At 40.2% G+C, this 22,551-nt stretch overlaps 1 protein-coding gene across 3 annotated transcripts in view; it reads right to left on the reverse strand.

The window, feature by feature from the left end:
* Positions 1-722: 722 nt before the first annotated feature.
* The window catches only part of TRIM58 (tripartite motif containing 58), a 61,137-nt gene continuing 39,308 nt past the window's right edge, over positions 723-22,551 (reverse strand). For 2 of the 3 annotated variants that reach the window (XM_016942353.4, XM_054675072.2), the window contains one exon: positions 723-1,777. In XM_016942353.4, the coding sequence (XP_016797842.3) occupies positions 819-1,777 (959 nt within the window). In that variant the 3' untranslated portion in view covers positions 723-818. Of the gene's footprint in view, positions 1,778-2,256; positions 2,351-22,551 lie in introns of those variants that run through there. The other variant, XM_063809095.1, reaches the window with a different exon arrangement.

Raw genomic sequence — 22,551 nt, forward strand, 5'->3', positions numbered from 1 at the left:
TGATTACAAATAGGAGATTAACATACATTTCAGTCACCAGAACTTCAAACTGAAAATAGCCCAGATGTCCATCAGCAAAATAATGGATAAACAAATGATGAAATTTTCAGAAAACAAAATACTACTTAGCAGTAAAAAAGAGCAATGTAACAATGAGGTAAAAATGTGGAGGGATTTTAGAAATACATTAAGCTGAAAGAAGGAAACAAGATTCAAGACCATACTATTTGTTTCCTTTGATGTGAAATTTTAGAATAGCCCAAACTAACGAACAGAGATAAAAATTAGAGCAGTGGATGTATCTTAGGCCTGGGGTATCACTGGAAAAGGGCCTGCAGGACGTTTCTGAGGTGGTGAAAATGGTGTCTCTTCCTAATGGGTGAATTACCAGGGTAGATATTTGTGGAAATTAGTTGAAAAGGAACATCTTAAATGCGAGCATTCTACTGTGTGTAAGCTACACTTCAATTTGAAACAAATGGCAACAACTTTCAAAACTGCTTGAATGGTTAATTCATTCTTTGAACAAAAAATTATTGTGAGGTATGATGTAAAACCATCTTACTAAGGATTAGTGAGTTCACCGATTTTTAACAATCCATAATTTGATTGGATAATGATAGCTGAATAAATGAACCCGAGGAAGGAAGATTCATCTGCAATTCAAAGCAACACATAAACACACACACACACACACACAGAGAGAGAGAGAGAGAGAGAGACAACAGATGTAGATATAAAAGCGTATATTCCTTATTTCTAGGAAATTCCACACAAACACTTTGCACAGTTTTGAATGTTGGGGCAAATATATAGTCTTATTCACGACTTAAGGCCACACACCGACCCATACACCTTGTCAGGGCTCCCTTGACCTCACTGTTCCTCACACTGTAGATGAGGGGGTTTAGTAAAGGGGTGAACATACTATAGAAGGCTGACACAACCTTGTCGTGGTTAGTGGACCTATGGGATTTGGGTCTCATATAGGTAAAAATGCCAGCTCCATAAAAGAGTCCCACCACAGCCACATGTGAAGAGCAGGTGGCAAAGGCGTTCTTGCGGGCTTCTGTAGAGCGCATGTGCAGAACAGCAGCGAGGATGAGACCATAGGAGGACAGGATGAGGGAAAAGGGGACCAGGAGCATTAACACACAGCAGATGTACATGGCGTTTTCGAAGACTGAAGTGTCAGCACAAGCCAAACGCACCAGCACGGGGGCCTCACAGAAGAAGTGATCGATCTCATGTGCACCGCAATATGGGAAGCTCAGGGTAGCAACAGCCTGCAGGAGGCCGTCAGCTGCACCCAGGAGCCAACACGACATGGTCATCCTCAGGCACAGCTGCCAGCTCATGAGAGTGGGATATCGGAGTGGGTGGCAGACAGCCGCATAGCGGTCATAGGCCATGGCTGCTAAGAGGAAGCACTCTCCACCACCCAGTGTGGGGAGGAAGAAGATCTGCACACCACAGCCAGCGCGGGAGATGGCCTTATTTCCGGTCAAGTAGTCAGCCGCCATTTTGGGCACAGTGGTGGAAACCAGCATCACGTCCATGAGGGAGAGTTGGCTCAGGAGGAAGTACATGGGCGTGTGGAGCCGGCGGTCCCGGTGAATCAGGAGAATCATGAGGGAATTGCCAAACAGGGAGGTCAAAACGATACTCAGAACCATCATGAAGAGGACTTGGTGGGCTCTGGTGTGGTTAAAGAGTCCTAGGAGAATGAAATAAGAGGTATAGCTCCCATTTTCCATGATTTCAAATAAGAGTGACACTGCAAATGGAGAAAAAGAAGACAGAGTGTTTATCCTTTATGGTACTCCATTTGAGTTACGTAGTAAAAAAATAGAAAAGTACTTGTGTGAAAGCGATGAAACCTATGTCAAATCTTTCATTTGCCACTTGCAGAATGTTCTAATTTGTGCATAAAATTAATTAAACTTTTTCTCATTTCCAAGGATTTCATAATAAATGCTTCTCAGGCTAAGTATTGATTAATTGTATATCACAAATCCACGTTCTGGATAAGTTGCAAGTAACCTGTCAGAATGGTTTTGCTTTATCTGGTACCATCATAAGTGAGTGAGAATGAAATGATTCACATAATTTGTCATTTTATTTGTGCTTGAGTTACATCATGCATAGTCAATATTTTAGAAGCTGAATTAAGTCAGTATATTTCATTATATAAAACTACATCCTTGACTGTGAAGGTTGTGGGTCTATAACATATCAAAACTCATTGAAACCTACCAAAATCAGGCAGTTTTCCCTGACTTAATCCAAGAAGACTTTTTTTCCTTTCTAAAGAGGGTGACTTATATTCTCAGGTCTGGAAAGGCTGAGTCTGCAGATGAAAACATAGTTAATTTGGAGTTGTGAACACATTTAGTCCTCCTTTATAGGTGATAGACTGAAAACAGTACTGACCTTCTTGGATATTTTTTATTTCTTTGCAGCGTAAGAGTATAATGGTAAACACACATTTTCATTAACTGTACAAGGTACTTTGTTGCAATGAGACTTTTTCTCATCAGTCCACAAGTATAACCTTTACCAGGTAAAGGAGAAAAAAGAAAACTAAGATCTTTATCCAATCACAGAGATAAATTAATGTCTTCTTCAGTCTCAAGAGAAATGAAATCTTTATAGACATTTTCATCTTAGATCTGCTGGTGCAGGAAGTTTTCTACCTTGTTGAATAAATGTCGCCACACCTGCAGAAGTATTGATGCTGATTCAATCTCAACGATATGGTCTAATTCAATAAAGTTATATGGCAGAAGGAGCCCATCTCTTCCATGCGCATTCCCTTTGCCTCCACTTTTTGTATCCACCCTAAACTAAAATGCCAGTCACGACTGGGAAGGGCAGTGCGGTTGCGTCAGTCAATACCAGAGTGCATTACTTGAGCATCATAATTGTACTGGCAGCACAATACCTGAGGGTTTTATTTGGTTGTTTAAAATTTAAACATCATGGAAATATACATATGTCCTTCTTGACAAATAAATTCTGCATTTGACAAAACTTTGTGATCTTCACACCTTCGTATCTCTAACATGCTCTATTTTTTTCTTTTTACTTCTTAGAAAACGCAATAACATGTACTTTCCACACGTAGGAACTATACAAAATCTCTAATTACAGCCCTTAGTGTCACTTTGCTGAAAGACCTCAAAACCCTCCTGACTCATTTCTTTCACTCGATATCTTCCATTTCTCCGTTTTTCCAACCTTCCTTAGTGTTGAAGCTTGATCAACTTTAAATATCTTTTAAAAAATCAGTCTGTAATGTCATAACTGTAGGTGTTGGACAAGTTTCTTAAATTATTTTTTCTATCATATTAACTATTTTTAAGTGCACAATCAGTACAGTGGCTTCAAGTATAATCATATTGCTGTATGACCATCCACAATATCCATCTATGAATCTCTTTTCACCTCCCTAAATTGAAATTCTGTACCCATTGTGAAATAACTCCCCATTCTTCTCACACACAGCCCCCAGCAACCACCATTCTATTTTGTGTCTCTATAAATTTGAGTGTTTTAGAAACCTCATATAAATGGAATCATGTGGTATTTTGTGTGTGTGTGTGTGTGTGTGTGTGTGTGTGTGTGTGTGTGTGTGTGTCTGTGACTGGCTTATTTCACTTATCATAATGTCCTCAAGATTCATCCCATGTGTCAGAATTTCCTTCCAAAGGGTGAATACTATTTCATTATCTGCATATATAACAGTTTGTTCAATTATCCAGTCATAGCAATTAACGTTGCTCCCACTCACTTCAGCTGTATGTTTAAGTATCAATTTAATGGAATGTTTCATGACAGATGTTAGTTTTTTTTATTTTGGTAAGGTAAACATATATAGCATAAAAATATAGCAATTTCAATTAATTTGCCGCTTAAATTGTGCCAGACTGGTTCATATGTTTTCAGAGAATAATCTCAACAACTTGCATGACTTTTCAGTTCAGGAAATACATTTTCTTATTATGAAGTTCCTACTATGGTTAAATAGTTTGTAAAATTTGATGTCATTAGCTTGTACCTTTTCAGTGAAAATAGATAATATTTCTATTCTTTATGTTTATGTGGAATAAAAATTCTTTATTTCCAGGTGTATAATAATTATCAGTTTTTATCAGTCTAACTGGTCATCATGCCATAGCATTCAGATTATTTCACGAAATGATTAATTAAATGTGTTAAATAAAATTAGTAGATAACTGTATTTTTCTACGATGTGATAATATTAAATTATTTGCTTTATTGAAATTACTGTCTATATTTTTATGTTACAAAGCTAAGATAATTTGCCACTAATTAAAATGTTTATAAACCTACAAAAATGATTATTTGGGATAATTTTTTTAAAAAATTGGCCATGGATACAAAGAACAGTTAAATGAAAAATGAAGAATTAAATAATCTTGCTAATAAAATGTCTATAATTTCATTTAAAAGAGGGTTGAAAATTCAAGATTGACTAGTGTAGAAAGAAGTATGATAAAGTATTACCCTGAAAAATAAATATTTTCCTTTTCTTTCTTCACTATAGCTTAGAAAGCTAGAGAATTTTGAACTATATTTTCTTCTGTCCCCATAGTTTCTTACTTAGAATGGTGATAAAATGTGGACATTTTTACTTTAAATCACACTGATCTCTTTTGCAATGCTAGTAGAAGGCACGTATATATCCCTTCCTTTTTTCTCATCAATAATTCGTCAAGTAATCACAGAATACTGAGAACAATGCCTCTAACATTCCATTCTGTGCTTTTCTGATCCCTGTTGCCAAAACTTAATAGTAAAACTGTAACTCTCCTCCCCATGATACTGAAATGATTAATCAATTTGTCCTGTCAGAAAATAAATTGGAAACAGCCAAATCCTATATTTGACAAAATTGACAGGTTATTACAGGAATTTAACCTGATGACTGTGTCAGCTAGCAAGTTTTGATTCTTCGGGTTGTAGAATGGATAATAGAATTTTATTTGTAAAATATGTAAAGATATATAGCTGTGAATTATCTAGAGTTCAAACTTTACAGGAAAATTATTAAATATTAAGTGATTAGTATTTACAGAATCACAGATTGTCTACTTACAGAAGATAAAAGTGATGACTCCTCCCAAAAGGCTGGATCCTGTCTGAGCAGCATCGAGAAAAGCTCTTCCAGCCTGGCTGTGTTGGCTTCACTTATATCAGTGTCTACAGTCTACTGTTTAGGGGTGTGGCCTAAATTAAACCTGATTAATAAACCAGAGAGGCATGAGCTTGCCACTTTGGTTGCCAAAGATGTTTAATTTTCAGGGACATTTTATAAATACCCATAATTTTAATATACTTCCAAAATGCTTTCGGAAAGCTGCGATTTATTGAAAGAAGAGACAATTATTTAGGAGCAAAAATGAAATGTAAATAGATGTGCATGGAAAAGATGATGTTGAAAAATACATTAAGGGGCGAGGTAATGTGGCTCTGGCGTTACTTGTGCATAGTTTAATAGGATGGGAAGATTAAACAGTGTGATATTGAAAGACCAGCTCTTGTCAAATAAAGTAGTTGAAATAAAAAGAAACCGTGGTAGAATCCATGGTAGTTTCCTTATTGAACTAAACTTGACAGAATCTCTGCTGCTTTTTAAGTATCAATATTTTTGCATCTGTGTGATATAATTGTATTTTTTAATATTTTGTATGTTTGTATCTATGTAATAAAATCAGTGATAACAACAATAGTAACAACAGATTGTATTCACTGTGCCAGGCAGTTTGCGGTTTGATTTTATGTGGGGCTGCCTTCTATGATTGTGTTATTTGTTCTTAATATTTTCTACTGTCAAGCACCCTTAGGATCCTGGCTCCACCTTTTGCAAGTTTAGTGAACTCAGGCTTCACTACCAGTATATATAAATCTCAGCCTCCAAAACTGTAAAAAAAAAATATTTAAACAAAATTTCTCATGGAATAGATCATGGGGAAAGCTGCTCCTAGACAAAATGTGAGATATTGTAATTACTTATTCCAAGTGAAGTTGTAATCACCATTGTTTTTGTTTAGAAGGCAAGCCCATCATAGATTTTAGTGACACCTCTGCCTTTGCATGTTGGATCTTACTGAAGTGGCTAATCCTACTCTGACTTAGAATGTTATTGATCACATGCAGTCTACAGTTAAAGTCAGGTTATCTTATTTCCTGTGGAAAAAAACAAATTCCTGGCTAAGTGCAAGCAGTAGGTTGTAGATATTTAGTATATCAAGTAAGAAATAAAACTTTCAATGAAAGTTTACCTATCACTTATGATAAAAGTTTTATCTTTCCATGTTCTGAACACTGATGTCTCTGGGGTCCCAGGAGTATCAATACAATGGTGTAGTAACACAGGTGGCTACCGTCCAATGGGGGAAGTAGCCTTTTGCCTTAAGTAGATCAATCTCTCTGAAGGACTCTAGGGTGTGTGAGAATTAAGGCCAGACAAGCTGTGAGTCAGATGAGAAAAAGATGTATGTACTTCCCAGAGCTCCACAGAAAAACGGAAAGGACAGTGATGCTGGGTAGCTGAGTTGAGATTAACTACTATGTGGCACAATTTACGAAAACCAAAGAGAGGCTATGCTGAGTCCCTTCACCACCAAGACCGTGATGTTCTGCCCACTCGCCTCCTCATGGCCTGTGGGGATAGACCAGCTTCCAGATTTCACACAGATGGGCTGTATGGAGGAGGCCACCTCCAAGGTGAACCTGCCAGAGGGCAAAGTCAAGAATCCACAGACCAGCAAGCCTGAGCAGGAGAAATAATTATCACTCAGAAATTCCTGAAAAAAAGACTGAGATGGAGACTTCGACATTCAGGAAGCTGACCAAGGAGAGTTCCTAGTGTCAATTCCTGTGGCATTAATGAAGCAAAGTTGGGCACTGGGAGAAGATGAACTGTGATGTAGTCACAACTACAGTCTTGGCTACTCCTTGGATGAACTGTGAGATTACCCTTCCATGTTGCCTTGTAGTAGGGCAGGTGGCCCTGCGTTTGTGTTCCCACAGGAGCATTGATTGCATGTGGCTGCCCCCAGGAAGAGAGCATAAGCTTGGGTGAGGCAGTTTACCTCAACTGGGAACAGTGACTTGAGAAGGACTTAGCTGAGAGCTGTCACATACTAATTCTCCTGGCAGCTGGGGGAACAAGTACTTCAGTGCTCAAGTGGGAAGGGGAGTGTGGAGAGCACATGACACTGTATAATGTACATTACACCGCATGAGCCAAACTCGATCAGAATTCAGTATGAAGGGAGCCCCAGTGCTATTCACACAGATGTGTTCTTGTAGCACAGAGCAGGGGGGTGGTCACATGGAGTGCAGGTATAGACGACATCTAGAAACAATGACCAAGGCACTAAAATATGTTTGCCTGGAAGTTCTAGTTCCAACTGAAAGGCACAAGTTGGTTTGGAATTTGCCAACTAGGAATATGCTGGCCTGAGGAGCTGAAATGGAAACAGCTTCCCTCTCTTTCTGACCAGGCACTCCCTTGCACCACACACACTTATCTTACTGTATGCTTGTTAAGAGATTCTAGGGACTAATTTTGAAACCAGCCAGGCATGGAGACCCAGTGGCAAATTCTCTCCCTCTGAAAGATGACCTCAAGATGAATAATCTGCAGCCCAGCCACACTTGAGATGGTGCCAGTTGGCACTCTAGGTGGACAATAACTCAAGATAGCCATCGCAAAAAGACACGCAGACCCTACACTCTGCATAACCCCTGCAAACCTCCCACACCACGTTTCCCTTTTTAAGCCCCTGCCCTCAGCTCAAAGCTTTGAGATGGGTTTTTTTTTTTTTTGCTTTGTTTGTTTTGTTTTGTTTTTGAGGCTTGAGGCAGCCCATCTCCCATTTCCTAGCAATTGAAAAATAAAACTGCTTTGCTGTCACTGCATCCTACCTCTTTTGCAGTTTGCTTCTAGGTGGTGAGCAGCTGGACTTGCATACAGTTCCAGAAATACAGGAGGTCTAAAGGTACTTTCTACAACATTAAGTCTATAATTTAGTGAAGAGAATTCTCAGCAAAGAAAAACAAAAGATCTAAATAGAAACGTAAGAGCCAAAAAAGGCAGACCAAATAGTAATAATAATAAAAAAAAATCCTCACTGTAGTTCAGTGTAATAACAAAATAAAGATGACAGGTGGAAGAGTTGGCAAACTTAAAGATAAACAAATAGGAATTACATAATCTAAATATAATGAGGAAAAAAGATTGAAAGGGTAATGAAAAGAGCTTCAGGGTCCCGTGGGACAATAACAAGAGAATTTTTGTCATTACATGTAATTTAAAGCTTGTCAGGTAATTTTGAGTATGCATCCCATTTATTATTATGAACTGCCCACAGTTAGCCTGAATCATTTTTCTTGTGTGAAGTATGCAGCTAATTCGTGGTCTTAGCATAACGAATCTCCCTCTATTATTTATTATCTATGTGAATCTTTATATGTAACGTTGTTTGCGCTAGAATAATTCATCATTCTTATGTATTTTGGGGCATAGTACCTGAGAGATAGTTTTCGATCCTCACCCTCCTCCCACCTACTACCCTCCAATAAGCCCTGGTGTTTACTGTTACCTTCTTTGTGTCCATGTGCACTCAATGATTAGCTGCCACTTATGAGTGAGAACATTCAGTATTTGGTTTTCTGTTCCTGTGTTAGTTCACTAAGGACAATGGCCTCCAGCTGCATCCATGCAGCTGCAAAGGACATGATTTTGTTCTTTTTTGTGGCTGTGTGGTATTCCATGCTTTATATGTATGAGATTGGTGTAAAAGTAATTGCGGTTTTTGCCATTGAAAGTACTCAGTCATGGGATTGCTGGGTCGAATGGTAGCTCTGTTTTCAGTTTTGTGAGAAATTTTCAAATTGTTCCACGGTGGCTTAACTAATTTGCATTTTCACCAGCAGTGTATAAGCATTCCCTTTTCTCTGCAACCCTCCCAGCATCTGTTGTTTTGATTTTTTTTTTACTTTCTAATAATAAATAGCCATTCTGACGGGTGTGAGATGGTATCTCATTGTGGTTTTCATTTGTATTTCTCTAATAATTAGTGATAAGCATTTTTCCATATGCTTGTAGACCACATGTATGTCTTGTTTTGAGAAGTGTCTGTTCCTGCCCTTTGCCTATTTTTTAATGGAATTCCTTTTTTGGCTTGTTGATTTGTTTAAGTTCCTTATAGATTCTGGATATTAAACCTTCATTGGACACATGGTTTGCAAATTTTTTCCCATTCTCTACATTGTCTGTTTATTCTGTTTATAGTTTCTTTTGATGTTAGAAGGCCTTTGGTTAAATTAGGTCCCACTTGCCAATATTTATTTTTGTTGCAATTGCTTTTGGAGTCTTCCTTACGAAACCTTTGCCAAGGCCTATGTCCAGAATGGTATTTCCGTAGGTATTCTTCTAGAGTTTATCTTTAAGTTTTACATTTAAGTCTTTAATCCATCTTGAGTTGATTTTTGTACATGGTGAAATAAAGACATCTAGTTTCAATGCTCTGCATATGGCTAGTCAGTTATCCCAGAGTCTCTATTGAACAGAAAATCCTTTCCCCATTGCTTGTTATTGTCGACTTTGTCAGATCAGTTGGTTATAGGTGTGCAGCTTTGTGTCAGGATCTTCTAAGCTGTCCCATTGGTCTATAAGTCTGTTTTTGTACCAGTACCATGCTGTTTTGGTTACTGTAGCCTTGTAGTACAGTTTGAAATCTGATAGTGTGATTCCTCCAACTCTTTTCTTTTGGCTTGAGATTGATATGACCATTCGGTTAGTTTTGGCCTTTCAGTTAGTTTGGTCATTAGATTAGTTTTTTCTAATTCTGTGAAAAATGACATTGGTACTTTGGTAGAAATAGCATTGAATCTGTAAATTGCTTTGTACAGTATGGGCATTTTAACAATATTAATTCTTCCTATGTATAAGCATGGAATGTTTTTCCATTTATTTGTGTCATCTCTGATTTATTTTGGCAGTGTTTTGTAACTGTCATTACAAAATGCAAAATCCCAGCATTTTGCATTCATCATATAATTGACCTTCCAAACAACGTTATGAAAGTGTGCTTTCTACTATCCTATATACAACCTCAGGAGTTACTTTAAGTTAATTTTGGAAGAAACCTAGAAGAAAAGAAAAAGAAAGGAAAGAAACCCTTGGAATCTCTCTACTGGGCTACCATAAATAAGGATAATCATTCAAATTTTGGCTCAAGAAATAGAAATAAATTTTCATTGAGTAGTTTCTTCTCTACCATGTAGCTAATTGTCAGGCATTAAGATCTTCTCAATTTAGAGACTCAGTCTGAAGCCATATGAGGCGATTTATGTAAGCAACTTACATTGTCAGTTCCACATTCTTCCTTCTTCATTGGGTTTATTTATTAGACTGAATTAATTAAATCACAAATTAAGAAACTTCAAGAATAGCACTTACATGATTTCTTCTAATTTAAAATGTATTCTTTGGCCGGGCGCAGTGGCTCACGCCTGTAATCCCAGCACTTTGGGAGGCCGAGGCGGGCAGATCACGAGGTCAGGAGATCGAGACCATCCTGGCTAACATGGTGAAACCCCGTCTCTACTAAAAAATTCAAAAAATTAGCCGGGCGTGGTGGCGGGCGCCTGTAGTCCCAGCTACTCGGGAGGCTGAGGCAGGAGAATGGCGTGAACCCGGGAGGAGGAGCTTGCAGTGAGCTGAGATCGCGCCACTGCACTCCAGCCTGGGCGACAGAGTGAAACTCCGTCAAAAAAAAAAAAGAAGAAAGAAAAAGAAACAATATCACAGGGTGTTGTAATATCATCCCCTTTCCATCTGGATATTAGAAACAATATCACAGAGGGGTTGTACACCTTTTGCGATATTACGAGTAATATCATCCTCTACCCTCCTGGATATTAGGAACAACATCACAGGGGAGATGTACAGCCCCTGCAATATTGGGAATAATATTATCCTCCCTTCCCCTGGATATTGCGAACATTATCAACGTGAGGGTGTACACTCCCTGCGATATTAAGAGTGATATCATTTCCTCACGCCCTGGATATTAGGAACAATACAACAGGGGGGTACACCCCCTTCGATAGTGGGAATTGTATCGTCCTTTTCCCCCGTGGATATTACGGAGGCGGTGTACACCCTCTGCGACATTGGGACTAATACCGTCCCGTCCCCACCAGTTATAAGGAACAATATAAGAGGGGGAGTGTACAGCCCCTGCGATACTGGCAATAATATCATCCTCTCCCCCCGTGGATATTAGGAATACTGTCATAGGAGCGGTGTACGTCCCCTGAAATATTGGAAGTATTATTGTTTTTTCGCCTGGATATTAGAAACAATATCCCAATAAATATTGTTTGTAATATCCAGGGGGGAGAGAAGGGTGATATTACTCCCCATATCGCGGGGTGTGTATACCCTTCTGCAATATTGGGGTAATATCATCCTCTCGCCCCCTGGATATTAAAAACAATATCACAGGAGGAATGTACACAGCCTGTGATACTGGGAGTAATATCCTCTCATTCTTTGGATATTAGGAAGAATATCACAGGGGGTGTACACGCTCCGCGAGATTGGAAGTAGTATCATCCTCTCTTTCCATGGATATTACAAACAATATCACAGCAGGGCATACACCTTCTGCGATACTGAGAGTAATACCAACCTCTCCCCTGCTGGATATTATGAACGATATAAGAGGGTGGTGTACACATGGGGTGTTCAGGATATTGGGAGTAATATCATCCTCTTTCTCCATGAATATTACGAACAATATCAGAGGGGGGTGTACAGCCCCTGATGTTAAGAGTAATGTCAACTTCTCCTACCCTGGATATTAAGAACAACATTAAATGAAGGTGTACACTCCCTGGGATATTGGGAATAATATCATCCTCTTTCCTTCTATATATTACGGACAATATCACAGGGGGGTGTATATCCCCTGCAACATTGCAAGTAATATTATACTCTCCCACCCTTAATATTACCAACACTGCCACAGGAGGGTGTACACCCCCTGTGATGTCAGGACTAATGTCATCGTCTCCCCACCTTGGATATTACAAACAATATCACAGGGGGGTGTACACCCCTTGCGATATTAAGAGTAATATCATCATCTCCCTCTCTGGATATCATCGTCTTCTGCCCCCCGCCTCCCCGCCGGATGTTAGGAAAATATCAGAGGGTGGTTGTACAACCCCCTGCAATATTGAGAGTAATATAATCCTCTTTCCCTGGATATTAGAAACAATATCACAAGGGGGTATGTACACTCCCTACAATATTGGAGGTAATATCATCCTCTTTCCTCGTCACCTCCTGTGATATGTTTCGTAATATCCAGTGAGGGAGAGAAAGGTGATATTTCTCCTTATATCACGGGGGCGTACACACCCCTGTGATACGGATTGTAATATCCAGAGAGGGAAGAAGAATTATATTACTCCCCATATTGCGGGGGTGTCCACCTCCCTGTGATATCGTTCATAATATCCAGTGGGAGAGACATGATACACTCCCCATATCGTTAGGGGGTACACCTCCTTGTGATGTGATTCGTAATATCCAGGAGAGGAGAGAAAGGTGATTATCTCAATAGATGCAGAAAAGGCCTTTGACAAAATTCAACAACCCTTCATGCTAAAAACTCTCAATAAATTAGGTATTGATGGGATGTATCTCAAAATAATAAGAGCTATCTATGACAAACCCACAGCCAATATACTGAATGGACAAAAACTGGAAGCATTCCCTTTGAAAACTGGCACAAGACAGGGATGCCCTCTCTCACCACTCCTATTCAACATAGTGTTGGAAGTTCTGGCCAGGGCAATCAGGCAGGAGAAGGAAATAAAGGGTATTCAATTACAAAAAGAGGAAGTCAAATTGTCCCTGTTTGCAGATGACATGATTGTATATCTAGAAAACCGCATCATCTCAGCCCAAAATCTCCTTAAGCTGATAAGCAACTTCAGCAAAGTCTCAGGATACAAAATCAATGTGCAAAAATCACAAGCATTCTTATACACCAGCAACAGACAAACAGAGAGCCAAATCATGAGTGAACTCCCATTCACAATTGCTTCAAAGAGAATAAAATACCTAGGAATCTAACTTATAAGGGACATGAAGGACCTTTTCAAGGAGAACTACAAACCACTGCTCAATGAAATAAAAGAGGATACAAACAAATGGAAGAACATTCCATGCTCATGGGTAGGAAGAATCAATATCGTGAAAATGGCCATACTGCCCAAGGTAATTCATAGATTCAATGCCATCCCCATCAAGCTACCAATGACTTTCTTCACACAATTGGAAAAAACTACTTTAAAGTTCATATGGAACCAAAAAAGAGCCCACACTGCCAAGTCAATCCTAAGTGAAAAGAACAAAGCTGGAAGCATCACGCTACCTGACTTCAAACTATACTACAAGGCTACAGTAACCAAAACAGCATGGTACTGATACCAAAACAGAGATATAGACCAATGGAACAGAACAGAGCTCTCAGAAATAATGCCACATAAAAGTTTTTAGGGCCAGCAGTAATAAAAAATAAACAGGTTGAGAAACAACGAGTTAGATGACAGATCAAACAGGGCAAGTATATCATATTGTACATGCAAGGTTCAAAGTGTCATCCAAAGAATGAACAGGATTGTTACCAGAAGGGGTCCCAAGCCAGACACAAAGAGAGGTCGTAAATCAGAGTTAGGAAGGGCCTGACATTTTGCCTGATGGTTCCTATTGTTAGGGAGTTTAGCAAACGTGTGGTTTTTGCTGTAGCCAAAGGAATTTAGGGAGTTGCCATGGCAGCAAGGCCTTGGAGCCCTCAGCCCGTAGGTAACTTTTCGTTGCCTTAACCTTGGGGTCCATCTTATTCGATAAAGAGATATCTATTTTGGCTTCTCAGATCACAAAGGTAGCCAAAATATTTTAGCCTAAAATATACTTCTTTGAGATGTTTCAAGATGGCTGTTCAGAAGGGCTGGAAATACAAATTTCGCTGAAAAGCTGTCTTTTGTGAAGAAGATTTGCACCTGTAGAGAAAAATCTGCATTGATGCAGCCAGGCTTTCTCTGAGGCCTTCCCTTGTCCAGATTTAGGGATGATTAACTGAGGGTCTGATGTTTCTAAAGGCCTGAAACATTTACATCTATTCTCTCTGAGCACTGCTACCTGTGAGTGTCCATCCATGTAACAAGACCACCTTTGCTAGACAGGCCACCTCTTCTCTGGTCCCATAAGCCATTTTGCCACTGATCCAAGCCTCATTCTTTCTGGAACCTCAAGATGGTGTAAAAGCGTCAACCATCCGGTCATTTATTTGAGATCTTATGTTTTGTAAAACTCCTGTGCACTTTAATAAACTCATATGCCTTTTCTCTTATTATTTCTCAGCTGTCTTTTTTCAGTTGATTTTCTGTGAACATTCAGATGAAGGGGAAGTTTTCCCTTGTCCTCCACAAGGTTTTATTAATTTCCACAAATTTCCGTAGAATTAGTAACAGTTAGAGGATTCAGTGGAGAATGTGGATAGTGGGAGGAGGAGGAAAGCTTATTCCAGTTAAAATTGGAAAGTTAAAAAGTAAATAGAGCACTACCTTCCCAGGTGGAGAGATACTGTCGTTCTACATTCTGGAGCCCGCACGACTTCTAGGACTCAGCTGCCCAGGGCTTCACACAAATAGCATAGCCCAGTGGCAAAGAACTGACATGTGGCCATCAGAACACCTTTATTCAAATTCCCACTCCTGCAGCAACAGTGTATTGAAATCCAAAACCTCTGAGCCCCAAGTTCCTCCTTTGTAAGATAGATGTGATGTATTTCCCACCTCTCTTTCTTGAGGATTCAGTGAGTAAACACAGGTAAATTGTCTGAGTGATTGACACATACCCACCACCTCCAGAGTATAAACCATCATTAGCATGGCAAAAACATAATTATGTTTCAACTGAAAACTGTGAATGAGGCCGGGTGGGGTGGCTCACACCTGTAATCGCAGTGATCTGGGAGACCGAGGCAGGCGGATCACCTGAGGTTGGGATTTCAACACCGGCCTGACCAACATGGAGAAACCTCGTCTCTACTAAAAAAAAAATACAAAATTAGCCAGGCGTGGTGGCACATGCCTGTAATCCCAGCTACTTGGGAAGCTGAGGCAGGAGAATCGCTTGAACCTGGGAGGCAGAGGTTGCAGTGAGCCGAGATCGTGCCATTGCATGCCAGCCTGGGCAACAAGAGCAAAACTCCGTCAAAAAAAAAAAGAAAGAAAAGAAAAGAAAGAAGGAAGGTAGAAGGAAAGAGAGAGAGAGAAAGAAAGAAAGAAAGAAAGAAAGAAAGAAAGAAAGAAAGAAAGCAAGCAAGCAAACAGTAATTTTCAGCACACCCTTCTGGTTATCAAGTTATCAGATTCCAGCCCTTTCCTGGGTTTGAGCTATTTGCACTTCTTGCTAAGTTGTAACTGACAGACATGCAAATTATATCTTGTTAGGAACAGACTTCCTCCCAGTGGAAAAACCAGTTTCACTTTCATTTGCAATTCATCTCAACATTCTTCTACTCTGTAAATTTAAATTGGCTTGACTTTTCCATTAAGCTGGTTATAGCATCTGCCTAGTTCCCTCAGATACTATGAGTAACACAAATTCTTTAACTCATATTCATTTTTATAGCTGTGAGTCATGAGTTTATTTTTTCCAGAAAATTATATTTCGCTTTGATGTATGCTAGAAGTGACACGAATAGAAGAGGGGCCGCAGGTGTAATAACAAGAGCCGGGCGCAGTGGCTCACGCCTGTAATCCCAGCACTTCGGGAGGCCGAGGCAGGTGGAACACCTGAGGTCAGGCGTTTGACCAACATGGTGAAACCCCATCTCTACCAAAAATACAAAAATTAGCCGGGCATGGTGGCACATGCCTGCAATCCCAGCTACTTGAGAGGCTGAGGCAGAAGAATCGCTTGAACTCGGGAGGTGGAGGTTGCGGTGAGCCGAGGTTGTGCCTCTGCAGTCCACCCTGACTGCAGGGTGAAACTCCGTCTCAAGGAAAGGAGGGAAGGAAGGAAGGAAGGAAGGAAGGAAGGAAAAGAGGGAGGGAGGGAGGGAACAACAACAAAGAGTTAAGTAGATAGGAGTTTCAAGAGAGATTTTTTTTTAAAGAAGAAAAGAAAGATGAGACAAAATAAAAAATGTAGTGACTATTCGAGAAAGGGGAACAAGCAGAGGAATAAGTACAGAATGGGACATCTGCAGCCAAAGCAGCCTTCATCAAATAGTGATTGCAGCAGAAAACCATTGGGCTAAAGGAGAAGAAACTTCAGCTTGGGCGACAGAGCATGACTCCATCTCAAAAAAATAAAGTATTTTTTTTAACATATATATGTGGACGTGGGGAGTTTTATAACTGTTGGAAATAAATCCTAACTGCCACACAGATAACTCATTCTCTATTCACCATTAGCCCATCTAAGGGAGGAGACCACCCCTCATATTGTCTTATGCCCAATTTCTGCCTCCAAAGAAAAAAAAAGTAAAAACTAAAAGGCAGAAATGAAATCCACAGGCGGACAGCCCGGCGCCACACCCTGGGCCTGGTAGTTAAAGATCGACCCCTGACGTAATCAGTTATGTTATCTATAGATTACAGACATTGCATAGAAAAGCACTGTGAAAATCCCTGTCCTGTTTTGTTCCAATTTAATTACTGGTGCATGCAGCCCCCAGTCACGTACCCCCTGCTTGCTCAATTGATCACGACCCTCTCACGCACACCCCCTTAGAGTTGTGAACCCTTAAAAGGGACAGGAATTGCTCACTTGGGGAGCTCGGCTCTTGAGACAGGAGTCTTGCCCATGCCCCCGGCCGAATAAACCCCTTCCTTCTTTAACTCGGTGTCTGAGGAGTTTTGTCTGCGGCTTGTCTGCTACATTTCTTGGTTCCTTGACTGGGAAGTGAGGTGATTGGTGGATGGTCGAGGCAGCTCCTAAGGAGCTTAAGCCTGCCCTGTGGAACATCCCTGTGGGGAACTCCGACCAGCCCGAGCAACGCGGATCCTGAGAGCGCAGTGGGACGCCTCGCCAGAGTAGTGTGTGGCAGGCCCCTGTGGAGGATCAGTGCAGTGGCTGAACACCGGGAAGGAACTAGTACTTGGAGTCTGGACATCTGAAACTTGGTAAGACTAGTCTTGGGAACTTGCCCACTCCATTTGAGTGGAAGCGTGACCTGATCACCCACGGCATGCCCGTACCGGCACTTTGGTTTTTGTTTTTGACTTGACTTGGATTGCTTGATACTTTGGTTTTGATATTGACCTGGCTTGGATTTCTGGATACTCTGATTTTGGTTTTGATTTTGGTTTGGTGTAAACTACAAAAGTGTGTGTGTGCCCTTTTTACCCCTTCTTTGTTTTGTGGTGTGCGTGTGGTGTGAGCGTGGTGTTTTGTCTCGAGGAAACATGGGTGAGGCATAAAGTAAGCCCACCCCACTAGGAACTATGTTGAAAAATTTCAAAAAAAGGATTTAAGGGAGACTATGGAGATACTATGACACCAGGAAAACTTAAAACTTTATGTAAGGTAGACTGGCCAGCATTAGAGGTAGGTTGGCCATCAGAAGGAAGCCTGGACAGGTCCCCTGTTTCAAAGGTATGGCACAAGGTAACCCGTAAGCCAAGGCATCCAGACCAGTTCCCGTACATAGACACTTGGTTACAGCTGGTTTTAGACCCCACGCCCCCAACACACAGTGGTTGAGAGAACAGCAGCATAAGCGACTGGCAGAGGCAAGGAAAGACCAGCAGAGAGAGAAAGGAAAGAGACAGAGAGGAAAAGAGGAAAAGAGAGAGAGGAAGAGACAGACAAAGAAGGAGCCAAGGAGAGAGGGAGAAAGAGAAAGAAAGAGAGAGAGAGAGAGAGAGAAAGAGACAGAGGCAAAAGGAAAGTGAAAGAGAGAGAGACAAAGTCAAAGAGAGAAAGAAAGAAAGATGATTTAACATTGACTGCTGAAAACTCCCTTAACCCAGCAGGTTTCCTAACGGGATCTAAATCTTAATTACCATATGAAGGTCTGACCAAACCTAGGAGGAACTCCCTTCAGGACAGGACGATCTATGGTTCCTTCTGGGTAATTGAAAAAAAAAAAAAAAAAGCCATCTATACCAATTCTAATTTGGACAAGACAAGGTCTCATTAATAGCAAAGGATAATTAAAATCCCAAACTTACAAGGTTTTCAACAAAAGTAAAGTTTGCTGAAAGTTAACAGTGTAACATGTATTATGGTAACTTCTATTCTTGTGCCCTTAGACAGTCTAGTTCACAGACATAAAAAAAGGTTCGCTTTGGAAAAAATGTTTATCATCTTTGGGGAAAAAAAGGGTGGGGGCGGAATTCATATAAAAAGAGTGTTATATGGTAAATTCTTGTCCTGAAATAAATTAGCTGGTTGTTTAAAGAAAGAAATGTTTGTAATAAGTCAGAAAGTTAAGGCATGTCGAAAAATTGCCTGTAAAAGTCGTGAAAGAAAAAAAAAGGTTATTTTAAAAAGTGTGTTAAAAAAAGAACTTATGCAAAAAACGTTATATAATTTAAAAGTAACTAGGCCTCCTGAATGTAAAACTATTGGAAAAAAAAACAGTTTATGTCCAAGGTGTATAAGAAAAGTAAAATATACCTTTAGTAAAAGGATTATGAGGCATAAGAATGTACATTTTTACCTACATTAAAAAGTTAAAAAAGTTATTGTTTTGAAGGTTTAAGCAAGTTTTAAAACATTAGTTATAAAGAAAATTATGTGTGTAAACATATTAGCTAAAGTTAAAGAAGTATCATCCAGTTTTTCTGTGAACTGGACATTAAAGTAAAAGCATAACAGGTTTTTCTTAAAGCACCAACCTGCTCTTTAGCAAAAATTATAGAAGGTTAAAAAGAGTCTATAAAATCTTACCTTATGGTCAAACATTAAAAATTAAATAAACGTCTACAAGGTTTTATTAAAATTAGGTTTAACATTAATAACACACTAATATAAAGATAAAATTAAGCTTATCTGGTATAAAAATCATATGAGAAGCATTGTTAAATGTAAAATGGTATTTGGTTTTCTTTGGTTTAAAAACTAATAAAAATAGGTGCTAAAGGAAATTTCTCAGTAAAAAGGCACCAAGTATTATAAAGTCCACTGCCAAGGTCCCCACATTTAAAACAAAAGGTCAGTCTCTTAAAAATTACATACTTGGTTTATCTTCCACTTTCCTTTCTCGCAAAAAAAACTAAAAGTCTTTTAGCACAGGTACTACCTCCAGAATTTCCAGTAAACCAGCACCAGCCTGAAGATCACGTTCTCATCGAAAGGTGGAAAGAAGAAAAACTCGAGTCAGCCTAGGAAGGACCCTACCTTGTGCTGCTAACCACCAAGACTGCTGCTCATACAGCAAAAAAGGATGGACTCATCACACCCAGTCAAGAAAGTGCCACCCCCCCGCCACAGAGTTGTGGGCCATAGTCCCAGAGGAAAACCCTTCCAAACTAAAGCTAAGAAAAATCTAACGCTTTTCATCTATTACTCTTTCTTCTTTCCACGCTCTATTGCTGACCATCTAGTTATTAACATAACCAAGTCAATTTTGCCTCAAACTATTGCATTTAATGCTTGCCTTTTTATACCCTGTGGGGACTTGCCAAGTCAAAGACAGCTTTCTACTTCAGAAAAGTACTTCTGTCCCTCCTGACCCTCCTCAAACTGGGCATTAGTAAACTAGGACCATTTAATCCCGGGAGATTTCGATAAACACCCCAGTGACAACCAGGAGTCTTGCCCCCTGATGTAGAGCTTCCCTGCCATAGTTGGTCCAACGTTCTGCGGACCACTAAAGAGCAAGGATGGACTGCCCCAACCAGTTTTTGTAATTTCCTAAAACCATACATTCATTTTACTAGAGGATCATAGAAGTTAAAGACTTAAAACAAACTTTAGCAATTAAGACAGGATACCACGATGCAAATGCCTAGTTAAAATGGATCAAATATTCCATCTGCACGTTAAACAAAAGCAATTGTTATGCTCGTGCACATCGTAGGCCAGAGACCCAGATTGTCCCCTTTCCACTAAGGTGGTCCTCCAGTCGACCAGGTGTAGGCTGCATGGTAGCTCTTTTCCAGGATTCTACAGCCTGGAGTAACAAGACGTGCCAAGCTCTCTCTGCTGTATCCCAAAGTCCAGCACCCTGAGGGTCAGGCCCTGAGGGCCATCCAGCTTCCGTCTTCCAACACTAAGTTCACTTCATGTCTCTCACGACAGGGAGGAAACTTAGCATTCCTTGGATACCTGAAAGGATGCAGTGAGCTTAAGAATTTTCGAGAGCTTACCAATCAGTCAGCCCTTGTTCATCCCTAAGCGGATGTGTGGTGGTATTGTGGTGGACCTTTACTGGGCACTCTGCTGAATAACTGGAGTGGCACTTGTGCTTTAGTCCAATTGGCTATCCCTTTCACCCTGGCATTTCATCAACCAGAAGGAAAAAAAATAAGACATCGTAAAGCGAGAGAAGCCCCTACAGGTCTTTCGACTCTCGTGTCTATTTAGATGCAACTGGAGTCCCACGAAGAATATCAGATCAATCTAAAGCTTGAAATCAAATAGCTGCAGGATTTAAGTCAATATTTTGGTGGGTGACAGTTAAGAAAAATGTAGATTAGATAAACTACATCTATTACAACCAACAGCAACGAGCTTTTCATGAGTTAAAAGAAAAACTCACGTCAGCCCCAGCCCTGAGGCTACCTGACCTGACAAAACTCTTTACACTCTATGTGTCAGAAAGAGAAAAAATGGCAGTTGAAGTTTTAACCCAGACTGTGGGGCCCTGGCCAAGGCCAGTGGCCTATCTCTCAAAACAACTAGACAGGGCTTCCAAAGCCTGGCCCCCAGGTCTAAGGGCCCTGGCAGCAAGGGCCCTGTTAGCACAAGAAGCAGATAAACTAACCCTTAGGCAAAACCTGGATATAAAGGCCCCCCATGCTGTGGTAACTTTAATAATACAGAAGGACATCATTGGTTAACAAAGGCTAGATTAACCAAGTACCAAAGCTTGCTATGTGAAAATCCCCACATAACCATTGAAGTTTGCAACACCCTAAACCCCACCACCTTGCTCCCGGTATCGGAGAGCCCAGCTGAACATAACTGTATAGAGGTGTTGGACTCAGTTTATTCTAGCAGGCCCAACCTCTGAGACCATCCTTAAACATCAGTAGACTGTGAGCTGTATGTGGATGGGAGTAGCTTCGCCAACCCCTGCAAAGTGACTCTGAAGAAGACGACCAGCCCTGCTCCAGTCACACCTGGAAGCTGACTGGTCCACGCATGGCTGAAGCATGAGGAAACTCATCGCGGGACTCATTTTCCTTAAAATTTGGACTTGTACAGTAAGGACTTCAACTGACCTTCCTCAGACTGGGGCTGTTCCCAGTGTATACATCAAGTCACTGAGGTAGGATAAAAGGTTGCTACAGTCCTATTATTTTATGGTTATTATAAGTGTACTGGAACTCTAAAAAGAATTTGTTTGTATAATGTTATTCTATACAAGGTATGTAGCCCAGGAAATGACCAATCTGATATGTGTTATGACCCATCTGAGCCTCCCATGACCACAGTTTTTAAAATAAGATTAAGGACTGAGGACTGGTGGGGGCTCATAAACGATACAAGTAAAGTGTTAGCCAAACCAGAAGAAAAAGGGGTGCCCAAACAAGTCACCTTAAAATTTGATGCCTGTGCTGTCATTAATAGTAATAAGTTAGGAATAAGGTGTGGTTCTCTTAATTAGAAAAGAGGCTATATGGCAGAAAATAAGTACATCTATCATAAATTAGGGCTGTGTGGAAATAAATATAAATACTGGTCTTGTGTCATTTAGGCCACTTGGATTAAAAAAAAAAAATGAAAAGGATCCAGTCCACCTTCAGAAAGGAAAAAATGGCCCTTCCTGTACTAAGGGACAATGTAACCCCTTAGAGCTAGTAATAACCAATCCCCTTGATCCTCCCTGGAAAAAAGAGGAGCATGTGACCTTAGGAATCGACGGGGCCGGACTGGATCCTTGAGTAAATATCTTGGTTCGAGGAGAAGTTTACAAACGCTCTCCTGAGCCAGCGTTTCAAACTTTCTATGATGAACTAAATGTGCCAGTACCAGAAATTCCAGGAAAAACAAGAAATTTGTTTTTGCAATTAGCCAAGCATGTAGCCCAGTCTCTCAATGTCACTTCACATTATGTATGTGGAGGAACTGTAATGGGAGATCAATGGCCATGGGAAGCCCGAGAATTAGTACCTACAGATCCAGTTCCTGATGAATTCCCGGCTCAAAAGAATCACCCTGATAATTTCTAGGTCCTAAACACCTCAATTATTGGACAATATTGCATAGCTAGAGAAGGAAAAGAATTTACTCACCCTGTAGGATGACTT

The sequence above is a fragment of the Pan troglodytes genome, chromosome 1 (assembly GCF_028858775.2).
Source record: "Pan troglodytes isolate AG18354 chromosome 1, NHGRI_mPanTro3-v2.0_pri, whole genome shotgun sequence".
Lineage (NCBI taxonomy): Eukaryota > Metazoa > Chordata > Mammalia > Primates > Hominidae > Pan > Pan troglodytes.